This window comes from Primulina eburnea, chromosome 17, assembly GCF_022965805.1.
Source record: "Primulina eburnea isolate SZY01 chromosome 17, ASM2296580v1, whole genome shotgun sequence".
NCBI lineage: Eukaryota > Viridiplantae > Streptophyta > Magnoliopsida > Lamiales > Gesneriaceae > Primulina > Primulina eburnea.
Window position 1 is genome coordinate 11928607 of NC_133117.1, and position 21547 is coordinate 11950153.

General features: G+C 40.2%; 2 protein-coding genes and 1 long non-coding RNA gene across 3 annotated transcripts; 1 reads left to right on the forward strand and 2 right to left on the reverse strand.

Moving 5' to 3' along the window:
- Positions 1-3464: 3464 nt before the first annotated feature.
- Positions 3465-4850, reverse strand: LOC140818658 (uncharacterized). The gene is made up of 3 exons (XR_012115034.1): positions 4367-4850; positions 4139-4240; positions 3465-4057 (listed from the first exon to the last, which is right to left on the reverse strand). It is a non-coding gene; the product is annotated as an uncharacterized lncRNA (long non-coding RNA).
- Positions 4851-6269: 1419 nt separating this feature from the next.
- Positions 6270-8068, reverse strand: LOC140818482 (uncharacterized). The gene is made up of 3 exons (XM_073178440.1): positions 7229-8068; positions 7054-7153; positions 6270-6963 (listed from the first exon to the last, which is right to left on the reverse strand). Exons 1-3 carry the CDS (start codon positions 8035-8037, stop codon positions 6523-6525), a joined length of 1350 nt encoding a protein of 449 aa, XP_073034541.1. The 5' UTR covers positions 8038-8068; the 3' UTR covers positions 6270-6522.
- A 3023-nt stretch (positions 8069-11091) lies between these two features.
- On the forward strand, positions 11092-11727 carry LOC140817874 (uncharacterized). Its single transcript, XM_073177667.1, has one exon. The coding sequence runs from the start codon at positions 11092-11094 to the stop codon at positions 11725-11727; it is 636 nt and encodes a 211-aa protein (XP_073033768.1).
- Positions 11728-21547: the final 9820 nt, after the last annotated feature.

Genomic DNA, 21547 nt, shown 5'->3' on the forward strand with positions numbered 1-21547 from the left:
CACCAGTTTCTGCTGTGTCACCATCTGCTGAACCAAATCCTCCTTCACCACCTCTGGATCAAGGAGAAATTACTACTGCTGATACTTCAGTTCGAGACGCTGCTGAACTAATCTCAACTGATCAAGCCTTGATAATTTCTGAACACACTACAAGTGAACCCAGCACTTCTCGACAATCTCATCCTCCATCTTCCGCAGATTTTGATCTTATTTTTGAAGAGGTTCAAAATATGCAAGACAATATGAGTCAAATGATTTCTGCCATCTCGAAGATTCAAAATACTCAATTATCGCATACTCTGAAGTTGGACGATAATCAGAAATCGTTAAAAAGTCTGAAGGATATTAAATCTGATGTTTCCGCCCTTTCTTTCGCCGTCAACGACATTCAGAAAAATAGAGGAATTATTTCAAGTTTGACTGCCACTCAAAACTCTATTAACCTACGGGTCGACAGCATGGAGTCAATTATGTCAAGAAAAGTCGAACTGCTACAACTCTCTATGACTACTGCTATCGATAACATCTTAACCTCTGTTAAGCTCCTTTCTACTGATGTTGGGAAGATATCTCTCAAGATGGAACAGTTTGACAAAAAGGGGGAAGAAATAAAGGAGATCTTAGAGCAGCAGAAGAAACACTAATAGGCGCAATATCTATTGTATTTATTTTGAAGAAATAAGAATTCAGTTGATTCAGTTAACCACCATATTATTTTATCTACTTTGCATTCAGTCAAGTATCTTTCTCTATAGTTTTGTCAAACACCATAAAGGGGGAAATTGTTGGAAACGAAATTCCGGCGTTTGACAAAAGATTGACCAACTGATTCTAGCAACTGAATTGGACCAACTGATCGACGTAAATGCACACGTCATCAGTCAACTGATCGCTTCAACTAAAGTATATTTCTTCGTCAACTGATCTTTACTAGCTGATCTCTCAGCTGTACACGTCATCAGTTGACAGCGACAACCGACATATAGTACTAGCCATCTGCAACTGGTAGTGGCTCGCCGCATTTCAGAAATGAACAGTGTACTATTGTCAGGATATATCGACGTGGCAATCAACGGTTAGAATATTCAAATATCTTTAATGTTATCGTTGAAAGGGAAGCCTATAAATAGTCGAAGACAGCAGCTGAAGCAACATCGCATTCTTAGTTATCTTACTTGCTGTTACGCTGCAAAAATATCCGCTCACACTCAGAAATCAAGCTCACGCTTATCAGTTTTATCAGTAGTATTCTAGACTACGTTCTTGAGCTTTCATAGCACATTGTAATAGATTGATAGAATTTCTAAATTGTGCTAAGATCAGTTACGATCTGTAAAAGTGTTGTATGCTAAGAGTTTCAGTATTGGCAAAGTGATAAGTCCAAACTGAAGTGGGTCAGTACACTGATTTGTATTTGATCAAAGTCTTTTAGTGAAAATCCTATCTGCGTGATAGAAGGGGTGACGTAGGAGTTGTTCAAGTCTCCGAACATCCAGAAACAAATTGTGTTGTTATTACCTTCAGTTATTATTTTCAGTTAGATACTCTATCCTTCAGTCAGTTAGTTTTTCCGCAACTGTTTATTCAGTTTAACTGATTGTTGTTGACCGAAAGAATATTTTTAGATTCAGTTTGTAATACAACTGAAATCAGTTTGTCGAAGAATTATTTTAATTGAGCAGTGTTTATTCAACCCCCCCTTCTAAACACTCTTCACCCGATTCACCGATCCTTTCACATACTATATTAATTCAGATTTAAAGGATCAACCTTGTTACCTCAACCAAGTCAAGCTGTTATAAAGCTGACTGTTGGGTCATTGTCACTTATTGAATTTTCTGGTGAACCAAGAGTTCTTAAACAACCAGGGCTATAAAGGGATTACAAAAGGTTTCAATGTAGGCCATGTGAAATCCTAATTGAAGCGAATTATTACAAGAAGTTGTAAAACCAAAGTCTTTTAATGGAAATTTTCCTAAATGGAAGAGCGGTGACGTAGTACTTTTATCTCTGAACATACATAAAAACCTCGCGTCATTTACTTACACACTTCATGTTTCTCTCATTTCAAGTTTTTGACTGTTTCTTGTTAAAATGCCGACTATCTCTAGCCAAATCGAACAATTTCTGCATTTGCTTTATTTTAAAATGGTTCAATAAAACTAGTCGTTCAAGAATAAATCTTTAACATCTTACGAATTGTAAAGAACATTTTAAAGTTCAAAGAATTTTTAAAGATTTATTCACTCGCTCTAAACTCTAATTCGATCCTAACAAAATTATTTGTGAGCTTATACCTTAAAGATAACTCAGGTTGATAAATAGAAGAAGATATAATCAAGTTTTCCCTAATTGAAACTAAACACCTTTATTCAAAGGGTAGAAGGATTAGTACATAAAAGAAAGATTATAATCAAATGAGGGGGAGTGTTACATATATGTGTGTGTGTGTGTTCTGAAAATAAAAGAAAGATTATCAAAGAAAGACCCTTTCGAGAGAGTGTAGTAACCCGACACATATACCCACGTTGGTCTTTGGACAACTATATGGCTAGAAATTGATATACATCGATTTGTGAAATGGAGTAATTCTTTATGCTATTTCAACATCATTTTCAAATCCGATTCCAACAAAAGCCCCCTAAGTGGTTCAACTTGTTCTAAGTAAATTCACAAGACATGCCTCAAAACAAGCCAACTGCATAACCAAGAATTTTCAAAATTTGTTTGACAAACTTTAGACCAATGAAACTTTCACCCTCTGGAGAACGTTAAATAGATGATAGTTTGAATTCTTCTACCAATTGAGATATACACTACAAAAAAACGCTGCGGTTAGCGACGGTCAGAACCGTCGCTAAAACCGTCGCAAATTGCTTAAACGACGGTTCTAGCGTCGGTTCGGTTAATCGTAACCAAGGTCCTCGTCGCCTCGCCAAACGACGGTAAATCACTAACCGTGACCATTATGGCGACGGTTTGATTTATGAACACCTGGCGACGGTTCATTTAAAACCGTCGCTATGTATAGCGACGTTGTTTTTCCAACCGCCGCTATTTCAAGCGACGGTTTATTTCGCACGGTCGCTATATTAAGCGACTGATATTGATAAACCGTTGCTCCCCATAGCGACGGTTTGTGATACACCCGTCGCTAAAAATAGCGACGATGTCCGTTTCAGCCGTCGCTTATTATAGCGACGCTGCTTTAAAAACCGTCGCTAAATATAACGACGGTCAAAACCATACCGTCGCTATATTCAGCGACGGGTACCATTTTTCCGTCGCTATTGACCTAATATTTTTTTAAAAAAAATATAATTCGTATATTGTGCTGTTTAATTAAAAAACTATTGACCAGAAAATTTAAAAAACATAATCATATCATTAAACTAAAAATAAGAATCAATTGTTTCATACATGTGTCATAAAAATAAATCACAAAAAAAAGTATCTACGGTGACTGCGTCTCGTCGTCGTCGTCGTAGTCGTCCTGGTCGTGGTCGTCGTCGTCGTCGTCCCCGTACCCCTGCGTCGGAGGAATATAAGTCTGTGATAATCTGTAGCCACGCGAAGAATGACCAACTGATGCGCCACGGGATCGGGATCGACCCCTATGAGAATTGTCTGGTCCAGACGGCGTGCGGCCTGATGTATGCGCAGTAGCTGCCTGCGACATGCCTTCAACTAGGGCTCGGACTTGCTCCTCTAGCGACGTCATGCGATCTCTCAGCATGACGTTCTCCGCCCGTGTAGCCTGCACCATATCGACGAGCTCATCGTTATGCCGTAACGACCGGTCTAGAGCCTGCCGCATGTCTGCCATATGCTGGGACTCAGACGACTGACCGACACCCGACGACCCACCCCGTCGCCTCGAAGCCATCTCTTCGGGATAAAAGGTGCTGGCCATGGACCCACACCCGTACATCCTCCCCTTATTCTTCCCCCCAACCACATTCTTGAACATGCGGTTTACCGACTATGGGCTGGGGACTTCAGGCTCTGATCCATCAGAGGGAGTGACCGACTGAGCCATGGAACGCTCCATCTCCTCCTGTGATGTTGATAAAAAATGAATCAAATCGAATTTTTTTAATGTAACGTTAACGAGTATTACTAAATTTAATAAACTTACGTGGATCAGACGGGATCGTGTGTCGACGAAAGTTCCATCTGCATGGCGATGTGTGTGAACGTATAACTCCCATGAAGTTGGATCTCTGGCATGACGAGCTCGCTAAAATAATTTCAATAATAGTAAAACATTAGCATTTATAAGTAATGAAATATGTATGTATATATATATATATATATGTATGTATGGTAAAGTAAAAAATGAAAAGAATTAAATTGGAAGAAATACCAGATCCTGCCCGTGAGCGCTGTACGTCTTCGCACCTGCGATGTGCTTCGACGTCCCTGTACCTCTCCCTGCAGGCTCGCTGTTCCTATTCGCCTTGTTTTTCGCGGCTCTGCTCTGCCAATCCTCTTGCTGCCATGCAGCATTCCAAGAAGCCCATCTCTCATGCGGGACCGACTGTGGATACTTGTTCTTGCTTCTCCAGCCATGAATGGTCCGTCGATATAGGCCGGCAATGTTATGGGTCCACAACTACCGTACCTGAGCGTCAATGTTCTCCGCCCATCTATACCTCAACTGCAATATTTAATATTTAAGTAAATTAATAGTTTAATAAAAATTGAAATATGTTATTGTAAAAATTGATTGATTTAATAAATACTTACGCAAAACTGATCCCAGTACCACTGGCGCTGCTCAATCGTCACATATTTCAACGACGAGCCGGTTTCACATGTCTGCAGTTTGAACTGTTTTGATATGAATCTCGAGACACTGTTATTCTCTGGGTGAAATCTATAACCAGGAAAAAATTTTTATTTTAATAATTTTCCTAAAAAACTTAAATAAGTAGAGCAAAATTTTTGCGATAAATTACTTCAAGTTTACAAAAAAATTTACTTACATCCCATCCTGGATGGTAAGCTCAAGCCTGTGATCAGGCGGTGGAGGAGGCGGATGTCCAGACATAGTAAATAAACTGCAAATACAAAAAATTCATTGTTACAAATGTCTTAAAAACCCATTAACCACTTAATTAAGAACCCACTTTCCAACATACGATCCATCCAACTTCAGTTTGTTGTTTTACTTTTTATGCTACAAATTTTAAAATCCTTATTTACATAAATTAAATTAACAAAAAATATACAAAGAAAAAATAAACAAGTATCTATCATTCTAACATTAACTTATTGTTCCTACTGAAAAATTAAATGCATGAGTTATTAATAAAATAACGCTAAAATTTATAAATAACATGCATAAATTCATAAAATAGCATAGTACGTACGCTAAAATTCAGCACTACACTAATAACACGTAAATATTAAATTTTTCAGTACAAAAAACAGTTTAGAAATCTAACCTGCGTGAGGATATGCAGCTGGAAGATCACACGAACGAGCAATTCTACGAAATGCAAAAGAAAAGATGTTAGTACACATAAATAAACCGACATTTCATGCGAATAAAAAGATAGAGTTTCGATACTACCGGATACCAAAGGAGAAAATCGCTGAATAAACTGCGGCCGAAGGTCGGTATATATAGAAAAATTAGCGACGGTTGTGAAAAACCGTCGCTATTAGACACGGTTTTTGATAAAACCGTCGCAAATAGCGACGGGAAATGTCAAACCGTCGCCGATCTAGATCAGCGACATTGTTTGTAAAACTGTCGCTATTAGCGACGGTTGAACAAACACCGTCGCCGATTTACATCGGTGACGGTTTTTTCAAAAATGTCACTGTTTAAAATAGCGACGTTTGGATGAACACCGTCGTCTTATATTGCGACTGTTTATTTAAACCGACGCTACAAAAGCAACGGTTCGACAAAATCCGTAGCAATAACGGCGACGGTTTAAAAAATCCGTCGTCAAAAATAGCGACGTTATTTCAAAAAACGTCGCTATTAGCGACGGTTTGATTAACAACCGTCGCTATTTCAACTTTTTTTTTTAAAATAATGTTGTAAATTTTATTAACAAAACATTTTAGTTGCTTAAATAAATTTAATTTTTAAATAAACCTTTATAAAAACAATTGAGTTTACATCCATGTTGCTGCTCTGCCGTAATTATAGGTATGCAAACAATGTGTTAAAATATGTGCACAGAAACATTTATATTCTTGTCCAAGTACAATTCAATATAATTAAACTAAACCTTATTCACTTTCGTCGTATTCGGTTTCACGGACATCATCGCTCGAATATTGAACATCTTCTGCTTCACTTTCACTGCTATTCAAATCAATTTCGTTGTCGTACATAACATTTACATCGACTAAATTCTGAGATGTCAGAAGAAATTGAGTTGAAATGTCATGAGGTCCACTTTCGTTGTTTTGAAATGCATCAGTATTCTGCTCAATATTTGGCTCAACATCATTGACATAAGCTCGCCTACGTAGAGTACTCACATGCATCCAATCTGATTATGCTCTCTTCGTTGTTGGATAAGTCAGATACACAACTTGCGAGGCTTGCGTAGGAAACACAAATGGTTCGTAGTCTCCCAGATTATTTTTTCGGTTGACGTCAACAATTTTGTACTTTTTGTGTACGCGTGTGCCCGACCGAGGATGAGTATGAAACCAGCGACACTTGAAAAGTACAACTTGTCTCATTTGTAGACCTGGGTATTCAATTTCCACTATTTCTTCAAGTTGCCCATAAAACTCAGTGACATTTCCACTACTCATATGACCACTAACTTGAAGCCCCGAGTTGTTTGTACCTTTGAACGAAGTGTCATGCACTGTATGAAAGTTAAATCCATTAATGCAATAACCTCGGTAAGTCTTAACTTTCATCAAAGGACCTCCTGCAACCTGTTTTATAATTGGCTGTTCAATTTGAGAATCCGGCAAGGTAGCCTACGATAAAAAATAATTTGAAACTTTAAATCACATTATATAACAGTTCATTGAAATATGTGAACATAATTAAAATTTTGGCATTCATACATATTGACGAAACCACTGAAACAAATTGGTTTGGATGTACGCCTCGACTGAAGCGTCATCCATATCTGGATATGTCATACGTACGTTGTTCTCGTACATGCTGCAACACATTGAATACAATTTAAATTCTGGAACGAGTAATTACATAAATTAATGAATTAAATATACATAATACCTGACAAATGGCTTTATTTCATTGCAATTGTGCAAAACATATGTCGAAATTGCATGATATTCTTCATTTGATAGCCATCGCGATTTTGCAGCTCCAATCTTCTTTCCACGATTGCGGAATATTGAAAGAAGTTCAGAGTCATCAGTGTCAACATATGTGCTCTCACGAGCTTCCCCAGTTTTTCGCCTTCTGCTAGCCGTCGAATCACTGAAGTAATGTTGACAGAATATAGCAGCCTCCTTAACCAAATATGCATTGCATATGGAACCCTCTACTCGTGCCTTGTTACGCACCGTGTTTTTCAATGTACGTAGATATCTTTCAAAGGGATACATCCACCTAAATTGTACAGGGCCCATTATGCGTGCTTCATATGGTAAGTGTATGCACAAATGCTCCATCGAGTCGAAAAAACTTGGGGGGAAGATCTTTTCTAACTTGCACATTATGATGGGAATTTGTTCGCTTAAACGCAACATATCACTTATTTTAACATTCCGCGCTGTTAAGTCTGCAAAGAATATACTTAACTCGGTAAGAGCCTCCCAAACATCTCGTGGTAACAACTCTTTAAATACCACAGGAATTAGTCGTTGCATGAATACATGACAGTCATGACTCTTCATTCCAAACATCCTCAACTTGTTCATGTCTACGCAACGCGCCATTTTAGACACATACCCATCAGAGAATCTAACTTCTTTTAGCCATCTAAAAAGAACTTTTCGAGAATCCTTGTCAAGTGTGTAATTTGCTTTCGGAAATTTTCCGTCTGCTGTAGATGGATGCAACTCGGATCTAATACCCATCCGAACAAGATCAACTCGTGATTTGGCATTATCCTTCGTACGTAATACACGTATAACTCATGCATTCATTTAATTATTAAATCATCTAAATTAAATTTAAATGAGTTTTGGCGATGCATGATTTATTTAAATGCATTATTTTAAATTATTTATGTTTATGTGATGCACGTTAAAATGTCTTTCGAGCTTAATGATTCAGGCGATTATTCGAGGCGAGATCGAGGAAGAGACCGGTGACGATTGTGACCAGTTAAAATATGGTATTTTATTTTAAGTTGAGTTTGGGGGCATTTTAATTAATTTAGTAAGTTTTAGCATCTTTGAATCCTAAATTAATTATTTTGTGAGTTTATGATTTTAGAACTTTTAAAGTCTAGTATGGTGTGTGTTATATTTTAATTAAAGAATTTTTATTTAAAAGTGAGTAAAATTAGTATTTCTTTTTGTAGAGGTTTTATTATTTGGGGGAGACTAGCATTTTAGATTAGTGTAGTAATTATTTTAATTAGCAAGTTAGTCTCCTAAATATTTAAAACACACGCACACACACCAACACACTTTTACACACACTAAAAATCGGTTAACACACACACACATTCACAAATCAGAATTTTTATTATTTATGAGAGCAAAAGCTAGGGTTTTTGAGGAGTATAGCAGCCGCCCCTTCCCCTTGTCCTTCCATCGGGTTTTTGGTGGGTTTTATTGCAAGAAATCGGTGTCACGTTCGTCCCGGATCAAGCCTCTCTCTATCTCCGCTTCGGTGTCGTCTTTCGGTAACGTTATCATCAAAAAGGCACGTATACTCTGTTCTTGCTGTGTCGATCAAGTCATATTATGTGTTGCGTTGATTTTTATGCGTAAAAGTTATGTATCATGTTAGTAGTTTGAGCGGATTATAGATCGGATCAATTTCGAGGGTAAAATTTTAGATCTAAAACTCGTTTTTGCTGTCTTTTCAAATACTGCGAATTTCTGTTCATATTTTGGGAAAACTTTCAACGGCAAAAACGTAGAACTTTTCGATACCTTCGATTTGATATAAAGTACGAGATTTTTGGACGAAAAATGAGAGAGTTGTGATATTTTTCGTGTGACTGCTCAAACTGTAATTTTAAGAAAAGTTTGGTATCATTGTATTTTTGAAGTTTTATGTTGCAGGCTTCGTTGGAAATCGACGGGCGATCGTTGCTGCGTATAAGTATGTTAGTATTGAGGTTTGTTGTATTTTTCATGGTTTTCGTTGGACGTCGTTAGGCGTTTGAATCGGTTTAAAGTCGTAGGAAATCGATTGATGTCAATTTCATAATTGGTGTTGCATTGTGTTGTATAGTGGGCGTCGTATTTTTGAGGTGTTTGTATAAGTTTGATGCAATGTTATAGTGTCCTAAGAAGGGTCTTAAAGTGTTGAACCATTATATTCAAGTGTCAACTTGGGTGTGTAGACAGTGTATAAGATTTCTCGCAGGTTTCGACGTACAGTGGCCACACGGACCCGGACACGGACCTGAGCACGAGGTCCGTGCCGTTACTTTTCACTTAGTGCGTCTAGGCAGTACGTACACGGACCCCCACCCGGACCCTCTCACGGGGTCCGTGTCTTCATGTTTCAGTCGATGCCTTCTTCCAGAGCCTACACGGACCCCCATCCGGACCCAAGCACGGGGTCCGTGCCCCTTCTTGTTCACGGCACGTATGATACAGTAGGTAGACGGACCAGTACACGGACCCGGGCTAGGGGTCCGTGTACACACTGTTTGGGGAGAATATTATTTTTGGTTCCAAGGTTTGATGTCATGGGTTAGTGCAAGGATTGTTAAGGTCATGTCATGGGAGATTATAGAAGGTCCTAAGATATGATGGAGCTCGAGAGTAAGCATCATTTCTCTACGTTTAAGTTATGCAAGTTAAGATTGAAATTCATGTTAGTATGTCGCAGCGACGGCCCCAGTCGAAGTCCAACGAATCCCTAAACGCCAAGTAAGTATGTTGACGTGCAATAAAATATTTTAAGTTTTCGAGGTATGCTAAATGTCTTGTGACCAAATTATGTTAGGATTGGAAAGCGTTAAATTATGAACGGGGACCAATCCGCCCGTTAAATTATGAACGGGTTAGATCGTGGTTGTGAAGCGTTAAATTATGAACGTGGATCAACTGGCCTGTTAAATTATGAACAGGGATCTTATGTATGCGGCAGCGGATACGTCCCTGTCAGCCCAGTACTGTGGTATAGTCTGATCAGGCTCATTTATGTTACGGGTCACTCGCTTTGAAACATCCTCTACGCAAATGATGAAGTTATGTATGTTAAAGTATGTTCAAGTATGCAGCATGTTTATGAAAAGTTTAAGTTATGGCACGTCGAAGTATGTATGTACGTATGTTCAAGTTTATTATGCAAGTTCAAGTTCCAAGTATGTATGTCCTATTTTAAAGTTGCATGCGACCTTAATATGTAGTACTCGTTATTCCAGTTTATACGTGTTGAGTCTTTAGACTCACTAGACTTGATCGATGCAGGTGACTATGTTGAGGAGACAGGAGGTGATGACCAAGGGGCAGGCTTGGGCTGAGTGGCAGGCTAAACCCGAGGACCGCAAGTTTATGTTTATGCAAATTTTTAAAATACTCTGATGTTTTGATTTGAACGTGAGACGTTTTGAGACAGTTTATTTTAGCAAAATTTTATTGGTGACGGATGATGGTGAGATTTATTTTTATGAATGTTGAGTGACGACCGTATGAATGTTTTTATTTAAGAAAATTTTTAATTCTTCCGCAAATTTTAAGTAGTGTAGAATACGGTTCGTTACAGTTGGTATCAGAGCGGTGTTCTTGTAAAGGGTTACGCCTACTGCCAGTCGCAAGAAGCTCTCGAAATCACACCTCAAGTCTGTAAGTTTTAAAAGTTTTGAGTTATGCTATGTACTATGCATTAAGTCATGATTTCAGCATGTATATGTTTTAAGTTCAAATTACGTGCATCTTTTGTCATTGGTATTATAATCATGCATGTTGGGTTTACGTGTTGGGTAAATTATGTTAAACAGTATGCCTCCTAGACGTGAGATTAACCGGGAAGATAGGGAGGAGGACAGAGAGCCTCGAGGCGAGGAGAGAGCCAATCCTCCACCACCTCCACCACCCGACATGCAGGCCCAGATGATGGCCGGAATGACTCAGTTCTTTGCCCAGTTTATGGGTAACCAGACAGTGGCTGATGCAGGGGCGAGACCCAGAGCTGAAGCTGTCTATGAGAGATTCAGCAGGATGCACCCAGACAAATTCTCAGGGACGACGGACCCATTGATAGCAGAGGGATGGGTTAAATCCATCGAAGTAATCTTCGATTTCATGGAGTTGCAGGATACTGATCGAGTGAGGTGCGCTATCTTTCTACTTCATGGGAGTGCAAGAGTTTGGTGGGAGAGCGCATCCGTGATAGTTAACCTACAGACTCTCACGTGGAATGGGTTCAAGGAGGTGTTCTACTCCAAGTACTTCACTGAGGAAGTGCGTACGAAACTGATTGGAGAGTTCATGACACTACGACAGGGAGATAGCAGCGTAGCTGATTATGTGCAGAAGTTTGAGAAGGGTTGCCAATTTATGCCCTTGATCGCCAATGATGCTCAGGCCAAGGTGAGACACTTTCTCCTTGGGATGCGGCCGATCTTGCAGCCGTGACGTGAAGGTGGTAGGGCCTATGACCTATGAGGTCGCAGTAGCGAGGGCGTTGGAGGCAGAGCAGGACATGAGGGAGATTGAGAAGGACCGCCTGGGCAAGAGGCCCTTTCAGGCACCACAACAGCAGCAACAGTATCAGCAGCGGCCACCATTTAAGAAACCTTACCAGGGGCAGCCTGGAAAGAAACCTCACCATGGCCCACAGAAGGGCAAGGGTCCGATGCAACAGCAGGGGGCGCCTCAGAAGCCCGCCGCTTACCCAGTGTGTCCTAAATGCAACCGCCAACATCCAGGACCATGCTTGTATGGATCAGGCAAGTGCTTCAAGTGTGGTGCAACCGACCACATGCTTAAGGAGTGTCCGCAGTGGAAGCAACCAACCCAAGGGAGGGTTTTTGCCATGCATGCTCAGGAGGCAGATCCAGACACGACTTTACTGACCGGTAAACTTTTCTACCTAAGCTCAGTAGTATTTTGCCTTGCATGTGGAATTTTACTTGGAATTATTAGGATGCTAGTGTTGTTAGGATATATTTGGGTCATTATCTTGTTAGCATTTTGGGAATGACATAGGACATTGAATTTTATTATGCGTAAGGTTAACGTTAGTATTTTGGATATAAGTCATGTTGTGCTAACGTATCTCAGGGAACATTTTTATAAAGAGATTAGCTACCACTGCACTGATAGATTCAGGAGCCACTCACTCCTTTATATCAGAGACCTTTGCTAATCACCTGGACATCAAGTCCATCGGTCTAGACTTGAACTTCTCAGTGACAGTCCCATCAGGGGAAGAGTTGTTAGCTACCAGTGTGATCAGGGATATCGATCTAGAACTACAGAGCCACCTAGTGTATGCAGATTTGATCGTTTTACCGATGCCAGAGTTCGATATCATTTTGGGTATGGACTGGCTGACTAAGAACAGAGTTCTAATCGATTTTCAGAAGAGGTCAGTGTTGGTCAGACCGCTCGGTATGGAGCAGTTTTTATTCGAGCCGGTTAGATGGAGAAGTTTTCCTCGTATGATTTCGTGCATGCAGGCGAGGAAATTACTTTCAAAGGGATGTCAGGCTTTCTTGGCCAGTGTTATAGCAGCGCCTGACGTGCCCACTCCTTCTATTTCGGAAGTGCCAGTAGTCAGTGAATTTCCAGGCGTCTTCCCAGACGACGTCGCAGGCCTTCCACCAGATCGAGAGGTGGAGTTTGCCATTGACCTCATGCCAGGTACAGTGCCCATCTCTAAGGCACCGTACAGATTAGCTCCAGCAGAGATGCTAGAACTCAAACAGCAGATTCAAGAACTCTTAGACAAGGAGTTTATCCGCCCGAGCTTCTCACCGTGGGGCGCACCAGTACTCTTTGTGAAAAAGAAGGATGGGAGCATGAGACTGTGCATCGATTACCGTGAGTTGAACAAGGTAACGATCAAGAATAAGTACCCGTTGCCTAGGATCGAAGATTTGTTCGATCAGTTGCAGGGAGCTGTCGTGTTCTCCAAAATCGATCTTCGATCAGGGTATCACCAACTGAGAGTAAAGGATGCAGATGTGCATAAGACAGCTTTCAGGACCAGATACGGGCATTACGAGTTCTTAGTGATGCCGTTTGGATTGACCAATGCTCCAGCTATTTTCATGGATCTCATGAACCGAGTATTCCAGCCGTTCCTCGATCAGTTCGTCATAGTGTTCATTGACGATATCCTCATATACTCGAAGAGCCATGAGGAGCACGACCAGCACTTGAGGACAGTTTTGCAGACTTTGCAGAGCCGTAAGTTGTATGCAAAATTCAGTAAGTGCGAGTTCTGGTTGCAGAAAGTCGCGTTTTTGGGGCATATAGTGTCTAGTAGAGGGATTGAAGTGGATCCAGCCAAAGTGGCAGCTGTCAAGGAATGGGTAGAGCCAAAGAATGCATCAGAGATCCGCAGCTTTTTGGGTTTAGCGGGTTACTACCGTAAGTTTATTCGGGGATTTTCGTCTATAGCAGTGCCACTCACTTCACTAACCAAGAAAAATGCTAAATTTGTGTGGAGTGATGAATGTCAGAAGAGCTTCGACACCTTGAAGCAAGCTCTCATTTCAGCACCGGTGTTAGCCATGCCATCAGGGCAAGGGGACTATGTGTTATACACCGATGCATCTAAACTCGGTTTAGGAGCAGTGTTGATGCAGCAGGGTAGAGTTATAGCTTATGCTTCCAGACAGTTAAAGGTGCATGAGAAGAACTACCCGACTCACGATTTGGAATTAGCCGCAGTTGTCTTTGCATTGAAGATTTGGAGACATTACTTATACGGCGAGAAGTGTCAGATTTTCACCGATCACAAAAGTCTCAAATATTTCTTCACGCAGAAAGAGCTGAATATGAGACAGAGACGGTGGTTAGAACTTGTGAAAGACTATGATTGCGAGATTAGCTACCATCCGGGAAAAGCTAACGTCGTAGCAGACGCTTTGAGCAGAAAAGTGGCAGTCATAGCACAATTGTCAGTTCAGAGACCTCTTCAGTCTGAGATTCAGCGGTTTGGTCTAGAGGTTTATCATAAGGGCAGAGCTCCTAGACTGTCTAATCTGACAGTCAAATCTGACTTACTAGACCGCATCCGAGCAGGACAGTCTTCAGATGAGCAACTACAGAAATGGAGACTGAAGGACGAAGCTAAGGGCAGTGTTTTGTACACAGTGTCAGATGGTATCGTGAGATACAGAGGCAGGATGTGGGTGCCTAGTGTTGATTCGATCAGACAGGATATTCTGACAGAGGCGCACGCATCTCCGTATTCTATTCACCCAGGAGGTACCAAGATGTACAAAGACCTGCAGATTCTGTATTGGTGGCCAGGGATGAAGAGAGACATCCGCAGATTTGTATCTGAGTGCCTCACATGTCAGCAGGTAAAGGCAGAGCATCAGAGGCCAGCAGGTTTGCTTAAGCCCCTCCCTATCCCAGAGTGGAAATGGGAGAACATCACTATGGATTTCGTCGTTGGGTTACCTAAGTCAGTCAGAGGTTTTAATTCTATTTGGGTTATAGTGGACCGACTCACTAAGTCAGCGCACTTTCTGCCAGTGAAGACGACTTTCTCCATAACGCAGTATGCGGAGCTTTATATTAAGGAGATAGTCCGTTTGCATGGTTTCCCAGTTTCGATTGTGTCCGACAGGGACCCGAGGTTTACATCGTCCTTCTGGAAGAGCTTACATGCAGCCATGGGGACGAAGTTGCTTTTCAGTACAGCTTTTCACCCGCAGACAGATGGCCAGTCTGAGCGAGTGATTCAGGTTTTAGAGGACTTGCTAAGGGCGTGCATGATTGATTTTCAAGGAACGTGGGAATCTAGACTACCTCTAGTGGAGTTCACATACAACAACAGCTTCCAAGCAGCTATTGGTATGGCTCCCTATGAGGCGTTGTACGGGAGGAAGTGCAGATCACCAGTTCATTGGGATGAAGTTGGTGAGAGAACAGAACTTGGTCCAGAAATAGTTCAGCAAACTGCAGACGTGGTGGTCAAGATTCGTGACAGAATGAAGACCGCCCAGAGCCGTCAGAAGAGCTATGCAGATAAAAGGAGGAGAGATCTCGAGTTTGCCGTAGGAGATCACGTTTTTATCAAGATAGCACCTATGAAGGGTGTTATGAGATTTGGAAAGAGAGGCAAGTTGAGTCCGAGGTTTATTGGACCGTTTGAGATCTTGGACAGAGTTGGGACGCTTAGCCGTATCGTGTAGCCCTTCCGCCGAATCTGGCCGGGGTGCACAATGTGTTCCACTGTCTCGATGCTAAGGAAATATTTGGCTAATCCTTCTCATGTTCTGAGTTATGAGCCGCTGCAGTTGACTCCAGACCTGTCTTACGAGGAGAAACCAGTCCAAATCCTAGACAGACAGGAGCGCAGACTTCGGAACAAGACGACTAAGTTGGTCAAAGTCCAATGGCTGAATCAATCGGTGGAAGAAGCCACTTGGGAGTCAGAGGCCGACATGAGACTTCGCTACCCGGAGTTGTTCGGTAAGACTTAATTTCGAGGACGAAATTTTTATAAGTGGGGGAGGAACTGTAGTGTCCCAAATTTAATACACGTATAACCCATGCATTCATTTAATTATTAAATCATCTAAATTAAATTTAAATGAGTTTTGGCGATGCATGATTTATTTAAATGCATTATTTTAAATTATTTATGTTTATGTGATGCACGTTAAAATGTCTTTCGAGCTTAATGATTCAGGCGATTATTCGAGGCGAGATCGAGGAAGAGACCGGTGACGATTGTGACCAGTTAAAATATGGTATTTTATTTTAAGTTGAGTTTGGGGGCATTTTAATTAATTTAGTAAGTTTTAGCATCTTTGAATCCTAAATTAATTATTTTGTGAGTTTATGATTTTAGAACTTTTAAAGTCTAGTATGGTGTGTGTTATATTTTAATTAAAGAATTTTTATTTAAAAGTGAGTAAAATTAGTATTTCTTTTTGTAGAGGTTTTATTATTTGGGGGAGACTAGCATTTTAGATTAGTGTAGTAATTATTTTAATTAGCAAGTTAGTCTCCTAAATATTTAAAACACACGCACACACACCAACACACTTTTACACACACTAAAAATCGGTTAACACACACACACATTCACAAATCAGAATTTTTATTATTTATGAGAGCAAAAGCTAGGGTTTTTGAGGAGTATAGCAGCCGCCCCTTCCCCTTGTCCTTCCATCGGGTTTTTGGTGGGTTTTATTGCAAGAAATCGGTGTCACGTTCGTCCCGGATCAAGCCTCTCTCTATCTCCGCTTCGGTGTCGTCTTTCGGTAACGTTATCATCAAAAAGGCACGTATACTCTGTTCTTGCTGTGTCGATCAAGTCATATTATGTGTTGCGTTGATTTTTATGCGTAAAAGTTATGTATCATGTTAGTAGTTTGAGCGGATTATAGATCGGATCAATTTCGAGGGTAAAATTTTAGATCTAAAACTCGTTTTTGCTGTCTTTTCAAATACTGCGAATTTTCTGTTCATATTTTGGGAAAACTTTCAACGGCAAAAACGTAGAACTTTTCGATACCTTCGATTTGATATAAAGTACGAGATTTTTGGACGAAAAATGAGAGAGTTGTGATATTTTTCGTGTGACTGCTCAAACTGTAATTTTAAGAAAAGTTTGGTATCATTGTATTTTTGAAGTTTTATGTTGCAGGCTTCGTTGGAAATCGACGGGCGATCGTTGCTGCGTATAAGTATGTTAGTATTGAGGTTTGTTGTATTTTTCATGGTTTTCATTGGACGTCGTTAGGCGTTTGAATCGGTTTAAAGTCGTAGGAAATCGATTGATGTCAATTTCATAATTGGTGTTGCATTGTGTTGTATAGTGGGCGTCGTATTTTTGAGGTGTTTGTATAAGTTTGATGCAATGTTATAGTGTCCTAAGAAGGGTCTTAAAGTGTTGAACCATTATATTCAAGTGTCAACTTGGGTGTGTAGACAGTGTATAAGATTTCTCGCAGGTTTCGACGTACAGTGGCCACACGGACCCGGACACGGACCTGAGCACGGGGTCCGTGCCGTTACTTTTCACTTAGTGCGTCTAGGCAGTACGTACACGGACCCCCACCCGGACCCTCTCACGGGGTCCGTGTCTTCATGTTTCAGTCGATGCCTTCTTCCAGAGCCTACACGGACCCCCATCCGGACCCAAGCACGGGGTCCGTGCCCCTTCTTGTTCACGGCACGTATGATACAGTAGGTAGACGGACCAGTACACGGACCCGGGCTAGGGGTCCGTGTACACACTGTTTGGGGAGAATATTATTTTTGGTTCCAAGGTTTGATGTCATGGGTTAGTGCAAGGATTGTTAAGGTCATGTCATGGGAGATTATAGAAGGTCCTAAGATATGATGGAGCTCGAGAGTAAGCATCATTTCTCTACGTTTAAGTTATGCAAGTTAAGATTGAAATTCATGTTAGTATGTCGCAGCGACGGCCCCAGTCGAAGTCCAACGAATCCCTAAACGCCAAGTAAGTATGTTGACGTGCAATAAAATATTTTAAGTTTTCGAGGTATGCTAAATGTCTTGTGACCAAATTATGTTAGGATTGGAAAGCGTTAAATTATGAACGGGGACCAATCCGCCCGTTAAATTATGAACGGGTTAGATCGTGGTTGTGAAGCGTTAAATTATGAACGTGGATCAACTGGCCTGTTAAATTATGAACAGGGATCTTATGTATGCGGCAGCGGATACGTCCCTGTCAGCCCAGTACTGTGGTATAGTCTGATCAGGCTCATTTATGTTACGGGTCACTCGCTTTGAAACATCCTCTACGCAAATGATGAAGTTATGTATGTTAAAGTATGTTCAAGTATGCAGCATGTTTATGAAAAGTTTAAGTTATGGCACGTCGAAGTATGTATGTACGTATGTTCAAGTTTATTATGCAAGTTCAAGTTCCAAGTATGTATGTCCTATTTTAAAGTTGCATGCGACCTTAATATGTAGTACTCGTTATTCCAGTTTATACGTGTTGAGTCTTTAGACTCACTAGACTTGATCGATGCAGGTGACTATGTTGAGGAGACAGGAGGTGATGACCAAGGGGCAGGCTTGGGCTGAGTGGCAGGCTAAACCCGAGGACCGCAAGTTTATGTTTATGCAAATTTTTAAAATACTCTGATGTTTTGATTTGAACGTGAGACGTTTTGAGACAGTTTATTTTAGCAAAATTTTATTGGTGACGGATGATGGTGAGATTTATTTTTATGAATGTTGAGTGACGACCGTATGAATGTTTTTATTTAAGAAAATTTTTAATTCTTCCGCAAATTTTAAGTAGTGTAGAATACGGTTCGTTACACTTGTATATTACAAACCGTATTGAAGACATTGTCAAAGACGTTTTTCTCAATGTGCATGACATCCAAGTTATGTCTTATAAGGTTCGTACTCCAATATGGAAGCTCCCAAAAAATACTCCGTCGTCTCCAACCACATCTAGTCAAGCTACAGATTTGCTTATTGATTGTATCAGAGTACATCTCATACGAAGGTCTGAAACCAAATTCGTCCAACTCATTCAGCAATTCGTCCCCAAGTTTAGAGATAGGAGCCGGCTGTGACACTTGTTTACCTCTTAGAAACATTGTCCTACTACGACGCAATGGATGATCTGCAGGTAAAAACTTCCGGTGATTGTCAAACCATGATGTCTTGCCACTACATGGCAAGGTAAAGGCGTCTGAATCAGACATGCAGTGGGGACATGCTTGTTTTCCGGAAGTGCTCCAACCAGACAACATTGCGTACGCGGGAAAATCACTTATCGTCCACATCAAAGCTGCACGCATATCAAAATTTTGTTGGGCGTGAATATCGTACGTGGGAACACCATTAGACCACAAGGATTGTAGCTCGGCGACTAATGGCTAAAGGAATACGTCCGATTTATCTTTGGGGTTACTTGGTCCAGGTGCAATCACAGTCAAGAACATGTATTCGTCTTTCAAACACATCCAAGGTGGTAAATTATATGGAGTAACAATGATAGGCCATGACGAATACTGCTGCCCACTTTGTCCAAAAGGTTGAAATCCATCTGTTGACAATCCTAATCTCACATTTCGGATTTATGCTGAAAAAGATGGATGCAAAGCGTCAAAATGACGCCACGCTGCAGAATCAGAAGGGTGTGTCATAGTGTCACCGTCGAAATGATGGTCATTATGCCAACGCATATGTGACGCTGTAGCTTTCGAAGCATACAGTCTTTGCAAACGTGGAGTGATCGGAAAATAATACATCATCTTGTACGGAGTTCCTTTCTTCTGAGGATTTCGAGATCGACTTCTACTACGTTTGTATCGAGGATGTTCACATATCTTACACTCTGTTAAACCCTCGTCAACACCCCAGTATATCATACAATTATTGTTGCATGCATCAATTTTTTCAACCGGAAGCCCTAGATCTTTGATAATTTTTTTGGTCGCGTAAAAACTCTCAGGAACGAAGTTATCAGACGGACACAACTCTGACATAAGTTGACACATGTCATTGTAATTGCGCTCGGACATGTTGTGTTCTTGTTTCATCTTTAGTAACCGAGCGAGCACAGACAACACAGTATGACCGTGTGGATTTCCATCCCAAATTTCTTTTTCGGCTGATTTAATGCATTCATACAATGATTTAATATAACTTTTTGGACTTTCAGGATCTTCAGGAACATTATTTACTGTTGGATTTTCTTCACCAAAATTCACATTCTCATTTTCAGGGTTCTCTTCGAAGTTAACATTTTGTTGGAGAAAATTCAAAAATTCCGGAGATGTAGTTTGAGCAGTTGGTGGTGCTACACGAGACCTAGATGACGAAGGAACTTCCATATTAAAATTAGGAAAGACCGGGGGAATATATTCCTCTCCATGAAAATACCAGTTGTAGTAATCCGGTACAAATCCATAACGACCGAGATGTACCTTCACAGTATCTTCATCTAAATATGTTTGGTTCTGACATTTTTTTTGATTGCAAGGACAACAGATATTTCCATCTAATAAACACCAGGATGACTAAGTGCAAATGCTACAAACGACTCTACACCAACACAATATTCAGCCGTTAGAAATCCATTCTCCAACCGACGATACATCCAATTTCTATCGTTATCCATTTTATCCTACAAAATAAAAAGTAAGATGTATTTTACTTTTCAAATTAAATCTTGTATGTAGTATTAGTCATGTTTAAATAAAATGTATATCATATCACATTATTATAATGACGTGTCATAATTTATTTTGTTTAAAAATCTTATAGGCTTTTATACTTGTCGTATCCCTTACCGGGAGTGTGGGATGTCGTCTTAACATCCTCCCAGGATTTATAACAAGTTTTCGAAAAAATTATTATATACATACTAACAGTATATTATATGTTAATTATATATAAACAATACAAAAAATAACAATTGAATTGCAAAAAAACGTACTTGAGTGGAAGCAAAAATCGTCCACAAGAGAAGAATTGTTTATCGCTCGCAAATGTGAGTGAAGGGAGATGAGAGGTGTGAAGAAAAGCAGTCGAAGACGTGACAATTTATAGACAGTTTGCAATAGCGACGGTTGTTCTCAACCCGTTGCTAATAGCGACGGATTTACTAAACCGTCGTCGATCTAAATCGGCGACGGTTTAACTTTGACTGTCGCCAAAAGTGACGACGGTTTTTTGTGTACGTTGCTATTTTTTATGATAACGACGGTTTAATTAAACCGCCGTTAAATATAGCTACGGTCTCTTTTTTTTTTCGTCGCTATTTTAGCGACCATTTATATTAAACCGTCGCTTTACAAAATAAGCGACCGTTTACTCAAAACCGTCGTCAGTTTTGGCGACGGTATATGGAATATCGTCGCTAAAAATAAAGAGGGTTTACTTAAAACCGTCGTTAGTTTGACGACGGTTTTTATTAAACCATCGCCTAACCTAAATAGCGACGGTAATTTAAAAAACAGTCGCTACATAGCGACGGTTTACAAAAAACCGTCGCTATATTTGCGACTGTTTTAATAAAACCGTCGTTAAGTTGAGCGTTTTTTTTGTAGTGATACTTGATCAGGCTGAAGAATGGACATAGTAGGAAATGGTGGTGAAGACGAAATTTTGTTAATGCATTTCTTTTTAATATGAAAAATTTTATGAACTGGAAATGGAAGAATAAGGTTGCGAACCAATATCTAAAACAAAGAGATTTTAACGTAGAAATCGTGGGTTCTATTGTCATTAAAAAAAAAAAAATTAAAACAAAGATATTGTAATT

Coding starts and splice junctions, on each gene's coding strand:
- LOC140818482 (XM_073178440.1), bottom strand. CDS start 8,037: ATGGGTATTAGATCCGAGTTGCATCCATCTACAGCAGACGGAAAATTT. Junction 7,154..7,228: donor GAAATAAAGCCATTTGTCAG/GTATTATGTATA, acceptor AATGTGTTGCAG/CATGTACGAGAACAACGTAC. Junction 6,964..7,053: donor TTCAGTGGTTTCGTCAATAT/GTATGAATGCCA, acceptor TTTTTATCGTAG/GCTACCTTGCCGGATTCTCA.
- LOC140817874 (XM_073177667.1), top strand. CDS start 11,092: ATGCCTCCTAGACGTGAGATTAACCGGGAAGATAGGGAGGAGGACAGA.